This window comes from Cygnus olor, chromosome 13 (genome assembly GCF_009769625.2).
Source record: "Cygnus olor isolate bCygOlo1 chromosome 13, bCygOlo1.pri.v2, whole genome shotgun sequence".
Classification (NCBI taxonomy): Eukaryota; Metazoa; Chordata; class Aves; order Anseriformes; family Anatidae; genus Cygnus; species Cygnus olor.
The window spans coordinates 18023816-18035720 of NC_049181.1; the positions used below are offsets into that span (position 1 = coordinate 18023816).

Genomic DNA, 11905 nt, shown 5'->3' on the forward strand with positions numbered 1-11905 from the left:
CCTACAGGACTTGTATCTGCCTCTGTCTTTGGATGACTCTGATTCCCTTGGAGATTCCATGTAAAGCGACACGAAGTTAATATTGTGAGCTATGTTTAAGATACAGTAGAGTACTTCTGCCAAAATAAGCAGATAGGTGACTGGTGCTTTCAGATCAGACAAAGGACACACAGTTATATGTCGTTTTTTTTCTGTGATTTATCCTCTGTGCCACAAACCAACACTTGCCAGTCTATAGAGATAGAGGGATACCATTCTTCTAATAGGGATGCAAAATGGATATTGCCAGCAATTTTGGGCCGGTATGCCAACAATCCTTGTGCATTTCCCATTTTCTTCTATTATTTCTTCTGCTGCTGCAAATACGTAATTTTCCTAATGATAGTAAAGTAGCTCCCCCTGGTATGGTGCAAATCAATCTCTTGCTGACCAATCTGTAAGCTCAAGTAAAGCACATTCTATTCTTTATCTGTCCAAACTGCCAACGTTTGCTTGCTCACCTGCTCTTCATTTGCAGTTCTGATTTTAGCACCTGCATACTAACTAGTACTGTTTTTGTTGTTACAGGGCAGGAAGGGAAATGACTTATTAGTTTCATGCTTAATATGCCAGCAGAAGCTTGGACGAGATTAGGAATGATTGTATGAGATGCTAAGTAAGGTTAGTGCAATAGCGATTCTTCAGATACTGAAATACTGGGAGTTGTTAAATTATTAATCAAAAAAATAAAAATAAAAAAAAAGTCAGCAGAGTTTCTGGAGTCGAACAGCTTTCACATATGGTCCAAAGACACTATTAGCTGGTAACAAATTTTTATAATTACCCTATGGTATCTCTCTATCTCTGTTTATAACAGTAATGCCTTGTGAACAGCCAACACTGAAAACACTGTGAAAATTTGTTTTCAGGTCTGACATCCTATAGGTCGCTTTTTATAGCAAAAAAAACAATACTCTTTTTATAAAGGAAAACCTTGTATCTGTGTTTTGGGAGTAAGGATTCAAGCTCCTTCTTTTTTATAAAAGCTGGTAATTTTGTTTTGTTTAAAAAAACACATTCAGAAAAATGTACAAAAAAAACCAACCAACAACTGCAGAACAGTAATAACAACAAATCAGTTTAGAAAACTTGTCATCACTGCCAAAACAGACACTTGTAGGGGAAAAAACGTTAATTCAAAATATTGAATGTTTTGATAGTTTTTGTAATGTTTAAGACTACGTATTTGGTTTTTTACACTTCAGTATTCATAACTATGGCCAGATTCTCTACTTATATAACAAATAGAACTTTGTGGTGTTCAAAAACACGTATTTTAAGAAACTCTTCTATCTGACAAAAGCAAACTTATTGTATTTAGAGAAACCTTTCGCTTTTATTAATCAGTAATGACTCCTACAGAATGCAAAGTTCATCTATTCATGCAGGGCTGGTGGTTTTTACTACGCCGAAGCTTTGTCATAGGCTAGCTGGCATTGCCTCTCTCTCATGGAATAAGCTTTCGATAAAACTGATTATTACAGAACTTTACTTAAATGAGATCCGTGCAATCAAATCTTTCTTTGTTGCTCTATTTGCCTTTGTTTCAATGTATACACCTACTCCTTATTCTCTTGCAACCCCTTGTGATTAGAATGAATTATAATGTTGTGATGTTTGATGCTATATGAATGCTGGGTTGTTCCCAAAGCCACTCCACATTTTGTTTGCTTGCACTGCTGGTATGAAACAATCTGTGCAGGCTGTGTCTTTATATGTGATGATACATATAAGGCAACTTAAAAAAGATGCATCTGAGAGAGGACAGAATCGTGAATTACCATGGGGTAAGAGTTATGCACCAAATTTGCACCCTGTAGTTTTAGTGCATGATCATTTACACACAGAGTTTTGCACAAGAAATCATTGGTGCCCACAAATAACTTCATTTAATTGACTAATTTGCTGACTATGCGACTGCTAAATGAACATTTCACTTGTTGTATATAGCATCCTGGTTTCAGTTCAAAAGGCTAGAGGCTCATGTTGAAGCTCTGGAGTGTGTGGGGGAAAGGATGGTATTGTGGACCAAGCATAGGTGCAGTAGTCAGGACGCCTTCATTCGAGCTTTGGCACTCCTAGATTTAGTGTCTGGACAGGGGCAGGTCTCTCAGTAACCCTGTGCCTCAATAGGTCTATCCGTCCCTACGGGGATAATACTGCTCTACCTCACTGGGGGTTGTGAGTCCAAATGTTGGTTAACATTTGTCAAGTGCTTTCAGATCCTCTAACAGAAGGTGCTCAACTGTTCTGGGTGCAGATTTGGTTATGGGTGCTAATTTTTGGCTGTTTAATCTGCTAGGTGCTACTGTAGACACCAGTCTTGAGAAAATATGGCTTTTAAAGTATCAGGATATCGAAGGCCAAGGTTATGCCAACAATATTATTCATCAGAGTTTTTGTCTTAACAAAAGCTTTAGTGAGACAAATAATTTAACATGCTTTTACCCTCACCTCTGTTCTGCTGATGGAAATCTGAGTCTTTCCCCAGGCTCTGCCCTTCCAAGGACCCTGACTAGTAGTCATGACTGCCTGTTAAGAGATGATGGATTTGAACTCCAGTCGGAGGTGTCACTTAGTGACACAGGCTGTTCCCTTCACAGCTAGGGACAGCATGTCCTGCCACCTTCCTGTGAGTCCTTACTAACCCAGGAGACCAGCCATGAAATTAGATTTAGGTTCTCTTACTATTCAGTATAGGACACTCACCACAGATCCACCAGGAAAACCTAAATCTTTGATATCCATAAGCAGACTGAAGTGCTAGAGCTGATGGTGATATGAAAAGAGTCCAAAATGTGCTTTCATCCAAAATCCATGAGTTCAGTTTGTATAAGATAAAGCAGGATGCCAAAGGGCAAACGAACCTTTGGATGGAAAGATGGTTGTTGAGAGGTGGTTCTTTTTCTTCCTGCCACAAGTAGTGTTTGGTTATTTAAAGATGCTCTTCCTTGTAGAGCATGCTAAAGAATGTTAGGCCTTCCTGAGCTGTACCCAGTGACATATCTAAAACCTGATCCTGTGAGTGCTGTCTTGGGAGTGGAGTTTTGTTTGCAGAAGTATCATCCTGGGGCAGGTCTGAGCCCAATAATTCCTTCAGGGGACTAGCAAGGGAACTTGAAAAGGCCTAAAAGAAGAAGAAGAAAAAAGAATCTTCAGTGGGAAAAATAGCCATTCAAACCAGCAAACGCCACAAAGAAAACAGGGTATGAGGTCAAACTCCCAAGTTTTAAAAAGCAATTTTCTAGGTAGAAATGCCTGGGCAGTAGAAGTCAGTGAGCATTTCAGCTGTAACATAGAGTTAAGTCTGTATTAATGCCAATATTGCATGAGTTCTTGTACAGAAATGCATGTGGAATGTAGAGTACATTCACCACTAGGTATCCTTGGCTTTGTAGGATCCCTAAGATAGATTTGAATACAAAGGGAAACAATGCACAGGCGTCATACCTTAGTCATTTAAATACAGGTACAGCCCTGATTCAGGAAAGAAGTTAAAGACATGCTTAAAATTTAGTACATGCTTTACTCCTGTTGATTTTTCACGAGATGTAAGCTTGGGTTTGGTCAGAAGGCTTTCCTGAACTGGAATGAATTAGGAATTAGTTTCAATATACTATAATAATTCCAGACCTTATGAGAGATCCTGGAGCACGTGATAGTAATTCCACTGTATACTCCAGAGTTTACTTTTTATATTTTTTTCTACTTTTACAAGCACATAAAACACCACAGGATATGAGGATTTGCCATATTAATTCTGCTATAAAAACCCTGTCTAATTTCCCTCATGAGGCTGCCTTTAGTGTTTTCAGAGATTAATTGAATCACTAAGACTATATTGTTTTAAAACAATACGGTATTTAAAAACAAACTGGAGAGACTCTTAAAGTGGTACAGAGCTTTGTTTCTTTGAAATTTGCGTTTATTTATTCAATATCCAGTATATTCTAACAGATTTGCATATAAAACAGTAAAAATACCTATTTCAGACACATAATCATTAAGAGGGAATTAAAACAATCCTCCAAGCACTGAGAGACTGATTTATTTCATATTCATACCTTCAGTGATGGTCTTGACTGTAGAACATGAGGGCAACGCAGCAAAATTCTTGAGTGTTAGGATTTTTGTCACTTGTAAAACATTTATATTCTGAAATTTCTGAGTTGAAGTCCCCCCTGAGTTAATTCAGTTCTACCAGCTAGATAGCCAACCCAGTCTCTAGTCCTTGAAGTAATTTTGAAAGAGTTTGGTAATGGAATTCTACCTTGGTCCGCTCTGCAGAGGGAGATGGAAATAGCTTTTGCTTACCATTGTCTGTGTTTCCTGTATCTGCACACTATTTACAGTCTTGTCAGAATGTGGAAACACTTAACTCTGTTATTTTCATAGGCAACAGAAAAATAATTCTACTTAGAAAAGAACTTCCACATCTCCCTTTCTCATTTAGCTAACAAAAATATGCATGCGAAGAATCACACACAGTCTAGATGTTATTTCTCTCATTTCCTTGAACAGTGCTTTTGAAAGGAATAAAGGGAGTTAGGACCAAAAATTGTGCTTACAGCAAAACAGTGTTATACCCAGGCATTTCTAATAGGAAATACTGGTATAAAAGTGTTAGTTTCCTGTTATTGAAATGGATACTGATGACATTTTATAGGATGCCTTGTGTTTGCTTTTTCATGTCTTTGAGCTCAGTGCTGGTCTTACTGCAAGTCAAATAAAACCTGGTGAAATTGCTCTGTAACACCATGCTGAGTCCCTAAAGAGACATTGTTCCAGTGACAGCCATCCCTGGAAGTTGCACCCTCTCTACAGGGGCATGGTATGGACCTTACAGTATGAGCCCTCTTTACTGTAGTAAAAGCACGGGTGTATTTTGCCATTGACCTCAGTGGCACCCCACATCCATTCAGGATAATTGGAGAGTTGTCTTTGACTATAGTAGAGGCAGAATTGTTTTTAGAGAAAGGAAGAAAAGATAGCCAAGTAAATAAGGTATAAAGTTAGTCCAGAAAGTGTCTCCTCAAGCTAAGACAATCCACAACCAGAGAAAAGCTATATAGAGGTGCGTTTACCACACACAAGGTGCTGATCATGACCAAGACAGAACAAAACGGTTTCTTTTCTTTAGTGGTAGTTTCAGCTTGAAGTTATTTTTCTGGTTGCTGATGGAAGAAAGTCAAAATAGTATTTGGGACTGGTGATGTTGTTTGTAGAAACAAATGAACAGCACAGGATGAAGATCTTTTTCTGTTTATATAGACAGTGTGATGTCAGTCCAGGCAACAGGATTAGTGCTTTATACAAGATACCTAGAACAGGTCCAGCTGAAAGACCACCTTGGTGTACTGAGACCAAGGAGGTTAATTCTTCAAGTGCCTTCCAACATGCTTTGGGCATCAGAAGCGGGACTATACGTGTGCCCAGCAAGGCCTAGGTAAAATGGCCTTGTCAAAAGTGGACAGGACAGACTGTTTGATTCCTGAGCCTCTTGAGATGATTAGCCCATCTTGCATTTATGTAACTAGCTCTTGAAAGTGACTGTCTCCAGGATCATGGATTTCTTCTGGCTGATGCCTCTGTCCCATCCATACGAATCTGAGCAGGCCTCTCCATGCTGTCTCAGGAAATGTTAAAACTGAGTCCTGTGTCTCTCTACATCGATGGGGCTGAGCTAGGTTCTGCTGCATCAGTCATCAATACTGTTATTCAGGTATTCTTCACCAGCCCTCTTTGTGAAAGACTGAGGACAGCGTGCCCATAGACCCCTGTGGATTTTGTTGTTTTGTTTTTTCCCTCTGGAAAAAAACAAAAAGAGTAATTTGACGTTTTCAGGTATGGGCTAAGCTGACAAAAAAAAGAAAAAAAAAAAGTGTTAACAGGGGGATGCTCAGAGACTGTAAGTGGATGGATAGAAAGGCTTTTTTTCAGCAATGTCATTGTACAGCTGTTCTGACAGAATCCTAGTTGCAGGGTGGGGTACGGGTTCTACTTCTGCAGGTGAAGATGCAGAATTTTGGGGTCACAGACCACTATCCATCTGTCAGGACATTCTGTTTAGAGAAGGTTAAAAACACTGACACCAATTTTCATCCACTAGATGAAGTCCGGAGCAAATGAGAGTCAAACCTAGTGACTGCAGCACAGGGATTTCAGAGCCATTGGTCTTTGGCATAACCGTGGGCAGATCAGTTCTCCTTGTGCCACGGTGTCCCAGTGGATAAAGAGCTAACCACAGTCCTTAACCTCTGTCTGTAAGGTGCTGTGAGATCAGCTGATACAAAGAGCTACAGAAGAGCTAGCACTTAAGAGTGAAGTCTGAAAATTGTATTAAAGCACATTATGGGGCATTGTCTTTCACAACTGTCTAGGTCTCTCGAAGCTGTGGTGTAAAAATGCTTCATTATTTTACTAATGTTGAAAGACAGATGCACATTTCTAGTTCCCCCCAAACCCATGGAGGAGCCAGCAATGCTCCTGAGAGCAAGGCTACATCCAACAACCAAATTCCCTCATCTGGAGCTGCCACCTCTGGCCTGAATACAGTCCCCTGATGCTCCTTTTTTTTGTTGCTTGTACATGTACATACCAAGGGGCAATGCATGTTACCATCCGAAATGAGGGCCACGTCTTTGTAAACGATGAACAAGTCTAATGATTTCAGGGCCTTCTACCAAGAAAACAGTGGGCCTGTTGTTGAAAGCTTTCTTATTTAGAAAGTGTTCGTGGCCAGATAGCTTCATGGGAAAGAGGTGCCTTTCAGTCTTCATTGCTTGATGCACTTAGTTCAACTAAGCAATTCTGGCTCTTGCTCTATAACTCACTGAACTGTAACTCACGGCTCCGAAGCCAGTTTACAGCTTGCCTAGGTCTGACAGTTTGCCACTCTGACAATTGAAGCAGGAGGATTCCCAAAGGGAATTAACAAATCTTTGCAGCAATTAGAGTCTGTCAGCTGAAAAAGGAAAGCTGGCACCATTCGAGAAAGATGCCATGATGGCCAGTGTCATGGTAAACAAAGAAAAATGACTTGTTTCCAAGAGGAGTGGTAGGGGGCATTTGTTAGGAGATATTTACTGAGTGATGAAATGAGCTTTAACTTCACAGAAAATCAAATGGAAGGGAGAGCATGAGGCAGAGCACTGGAAACATCAACACCATTGATGAATGGGAATAAAAAAAGATGACAGCCAAGAGACTTAAGGGAGAAACAAAAAGGGAGGCTGGGGCAAGCTGAGGATCTACAGCTTGGGCCTGGATGGAAAAGCAGCAGGGGTTCCTGGCTGCATGTTGAGCGAGTTATTGCCCCTGCAGGTATCTAAGCCAGGATGCAGGCTATCTGCCACAACACCGTGTGTCCCACTCCCAGTGCAGAAATAAGGTCACACTTGGCTGCAGGCAGGAGACCTTGGTTTGAAGTTCCTCCCCTGTCCCTGTTTTTCTCCCCTGCTGGCTTGTGGATGTCTGTGTCATCCCTAAAAGGGTGAAGGGGAAAATCCAGCCCTTTGATGAATGACAGCACCAGCTGGTGGTTTGGTTTTATTTTTATTCCTCCTTATTAGATCAGAAATAGATATTAATCAGCATGCCCTGGCTCAGAGGAGGATGGGCCTGGCACATTAGGGAATTGTAAGACATGTATGGGAGAATAATGAGGGCATATCTGAATCTCCCGGCCCTTCCCATGGAGCCCAGCAAATTCTGGAAGAAGTGGCAACCCTCTTGCCATCAGGGTGATAAGCCAAGACAGGCTCATGGAGTAGGTTAACGTGAATTGCTGTGCAGGCAGAAGGTCTGATGATGATCTTGTCCATGAAATCCCTAACCACAGATGTGAGAGCTGTTGCATTCAATAAATCAATAGGAAGGCCGTGCTGAACAAGCAGATTTGTGTTTAACAGTGGTTTTCTCATGAGATCTTTCTTCTAAATTCAGCGGAGTTACAGTGCTTGTGAATTTAATCCTAAAAGGCAAAACAGATGATTTATTTGAACGCATTTCTTGCTGTTTACTCTCAGACTTTTTATTCTTTATTTTTTTTCATAATGATTGCAGCCCTTTGCTTCTGTAGATTCTCTGACATTCTCTATACACAAGTGAAACCCAATACACCTAATTCTCTGTTGCTTAAAACTGGCAGAAGCTCCTCTGTAATTACGGGAGCTGAACCCATTTGGTCCAAGGTTGGTCTCCTATTTCAAAGATGGATTACTGTCAATAATTCTTGTGTGATTGATTAGTTAAGTGCAGATTCAGTTTCCAGGCTGCAAACTTTGCAGAGAAAATCACGTTGACCCCAGCTAGAAGATATCTCTTGTATGAGTCTCTAATAAGAAGTTATATATGGGAGAGATTTTGTATAGTTTTAATGTTAAAGCTGACATACTTTCATTTGGTGAAATACCATAAAACTTTTAAGATTGGAAATTAAACAAGGAAGGTAGCAAATTATGGTTTCCTTTGTGTTTTCTAGTCCTAAAGAGCATTGTCTGCTTTCTCTTGCTTCAGTCTACTAATAGACATGCCCCAAGCCCAGCAGATTTATGGAACTAGAAATAGCATTTCTATTTCTTCCAGTATTTTTCCACCCTAATCCTAACTAGTGCCAAGCAGAGTAGAGATTTATGGTTGGCTTGGTTTTTAGAGAAAAGTATCACCAAATGTCTCTGAACATAAAAAGGAAGGTTCAGTTCCTTTTAAGTGACTTATCTAAACTCAAGGCTGCTTTTGATTCTATCCAGGCTGGTTCTTCCATCTCTATTTGCAACTAACACATGCCTCAGTTATATATATGAAATCAAGATTAACTTGAGTTGCATTTGAACAGTGTGGGTTGCTGCAGAACAAAATGACTCCCCTGGCATGTGCAGTCAGGCTGAAACATGTTGGTGGCTCTTGGTCAGGGTGGACCCAAACCAAATCCTGGTTCCAAACCCCAATTTTCTGAGAAACGCACATGCAGAGTCAAACTTAGGAAATGTCTGTAAATGAGCCAAATGGATCCCCAGCTGGGGTCCAGGCCCAGTTCTAGAACTGAAGATTTTTACCTTCGGAGAATCCCTGTGAAACATTCAGTGTTTCTGTGTTTTCGTTTTTGCTTTGGGAAATTCCAGCATGGCTGCTTTTCTCCATCTGCTTCCAACCATTGCACAGCAGGTATGGATGGGTCTTTAATTCACTTCCCTTTGCTGGTGGCAGTTGAAACGTGGTGATACTCTGTCTCCCTGTCATACTGACCACACAGTCACTGATAGGTTGTAGAACAACACACGGCTTTTTTTTTTTCCTTTTTTTTTCCTCTTTACAATGGAAGAGCTTTTTCCAGATTTAGTGTGATGTCTAACAATGTGTCTCCTTAAAAAGATTGTCTCGGGAACTAATTGCACTGTTAATTGGTGTTTATAGATAAAGTGAAGCAGAAGTATTGAATGTAAGAACAAGAAAGCCTGTGAGTTACAATTACATGCTGAATTCTGACATAAAATGTTGTTAGTTTGCTTCTTATTTAAATGATGTGTGATCCAAGCAGCTTTACCACCGTGGCAGTACTAGTACAGCTGTGATTATTGATTTAGAAGACACCCAGGGTCTTTTAGAAAGAGAAAACCTGTCTAGCCAGATCTGTTCTCTGAACTGATGGCAAATTCCCCTCCTTGATAATCTGTATTTCATGACACTGTCTAAGCTAGAAGCACAGGAAAGGAGTATCAGCTTGCTGACTTTGCTGTTACTAGCCTTTGCCTATTTTCTTAATCACAAACATCATCACAAGCTAGGGTAAGTGGGTCTGATCACATAAGCCTGAGTTCTTCACGCCACTCTTCTCCGAAGAGCATGACCTGCCTTCACTCACGGCCCTGTGCTCTGCAGCTCCGGGGGAGCCGCCAACCTGCCCAGAAGTTGTGTTGAGGGAGGGAGATATGCAGCTGAACTGGAACCTGATCGTGGATTACTGTCTTAGGTCATTCATTGAGTTTGTATGACTTCATCATTAATAACAAAGCTGCAATATAATATAACTGAGAGACCACAATGTATTTTCTATTGTCATTCAGTGGGTGGGGGTTGGAGGGGCAGCTGGGTTTAAAGTTTAGCTGGTATACTTTAAACTCCGTGTACATAACCTTGGTGGACACATGGGTGGTATGGGTTGAGTTGTTATTTTGTTGGATTGGTAAATTTCCTTTTGGTTTTGTTTAAATAGTAAGGTATTTAATTAATGACATTGTACAAAGAGCTATTAATTTAAATGATGCTTTTGTTCTCCTAAAACAGATCTATCTACACTTTCTTTTTGGCAAGCCTGCAGCAGTGCTATACATAGCATTATGTTGACTTTTGTACTTTGGGGGAGTGTGTGGAAGGGGAGGGGAAATGCTTTTCTCTTCAGACAAATAGTGTTGCCCATAGTTAACTTTCTGCTTGGATATATACCTTGATTTCCCTTTACTCTGAAGTTTTATATGAAATTGACTTAAAGGGACAGAACAAGCAGAGGTTATGCCAAAAGATCTCAACTGTATCATCTTGTAATATATTGCAGCTTTATGCCAATGATTCCTTGCTTACCTGTACACAGTCCATGCATGTTTTGAACTAATTTTGCATTCTCCATTTGTGGTGAGTTACTTAGCATTTTAACCACCTTTTGTGCCATTCAACTTGTACAGAAAACATTTTTATTGACGTTTTAAAGGGAGGGGGAAGAAAAGAAAAAACCCTTCTGCTCCCTAGTTGTAGGTAGAACTCGATTACTTAGCAAACAGATGTAGATGAGTGGTTGTAGTGTTAGAAATGTTAGCTTGCTCGTGAACAAGCTTTTGAGAGTAAATGCATGGTCCTGTACCTCTCTTCTCTTAATTAGCTTTTCCTTTCCTCCTGGAAAGATTCTCTCCCCCTCTCTCTCTATTATTCTGTCTTTGTCTCTCTCGTGGTTGTAAAGTACAGATTTGGGCATAAATAAAATTGTATACAATGAGGTTTGAAAAGCAGTTCTCAACAGGTTCTCTTGGGGAACTTATTTCTCACAGCACCCTGCCTTGGCACTTTGATTAGACTCTAACTTTCAAGGTAAAACAGATGGAGAACAGTCACCTGTTGCCTCTGCTTTAACTGGGGAACAAGTTAAATCCTTGGAAGTTTGTGTCACTAGTAAATGATGAGATCTTGCTGATCCATTGCAGCTGAGGCACGTGGCACGTGGTGTATTGGCCGTGGCTTTTGCTCCTGGTTGTTTTATATGGGACTAGTCCCACGGCCCCGATTTGCGGAGTTTGCACACACTTTTTGATTTTCCTGGTTACACAGCAGAAGGGGGTGGGGGAAGATATATAAGAATTATGTTGTTATGGGTTCTGCAGGCAGCTCCTTCTTCTACACTCCCAAGCCCTGGGTTGAGTATGCAGGGCTTGTTATTTAATAGCTGTGGTTCTGTTGGCAACGGAGGACAGAAAACAGTCAAAGGCTTGGTAAAGATGCGGTCACTCACAATGATGTAAGAAATGGACTTAAAAAATCCCTCACAAAACCCTGCCACAAAACCACAAAATCTACCTAGATCCACACATCTATTCCCCATGCCTCTTCTCCTTTAGCAGAATTTCCTTTTGTTAGAAGATTTGACTTTCTAGAGAAAAAATTCCATTTTTGTGAGGTGTTGTGAACTGTTTTTACTACTTGTAATAACCATCCCAGGTCTGAGTATTCTTGTAACGCAATGCCATGCAGCAGAGAACCTGTCCACTTTATAGCTTTGCTCTCAATATTTGTTACTCATTGTTTTCTCATCTAAATGTACATTTGCAAGATGTGTGTAATGTCATTTTCAAAAAATAAAATTTGGTTTCAATATTTAGGC

General features: G+C 40.3%; 1 protein-coding gene across 8 annotated transcripts in view; it reads left to right on the forward strand.

The window, feature by feature from the left end:
* The window catches only part of DCX (doublecortin), a 126800-nt gene extending 114895 nt beyond the window's left edge, over nucleotides 1–11905 (forward strand). For all 8 annotated transcript variants that reach the window (XM_040572305.1, XM_040572306.1, XM_040572308.1 and 5 more), the window contains one exon: nucleotides 8–11905. In XM_040572305.1, the coding sequence (XP_040428239.1) occupies nucleotides 8–64 (57 nt within the window). In that variant the 3' untranslated portion in view covers nucleotides 65–11905. The remainder of the gene's footprint in view (nucleotides 1–7) is intronic.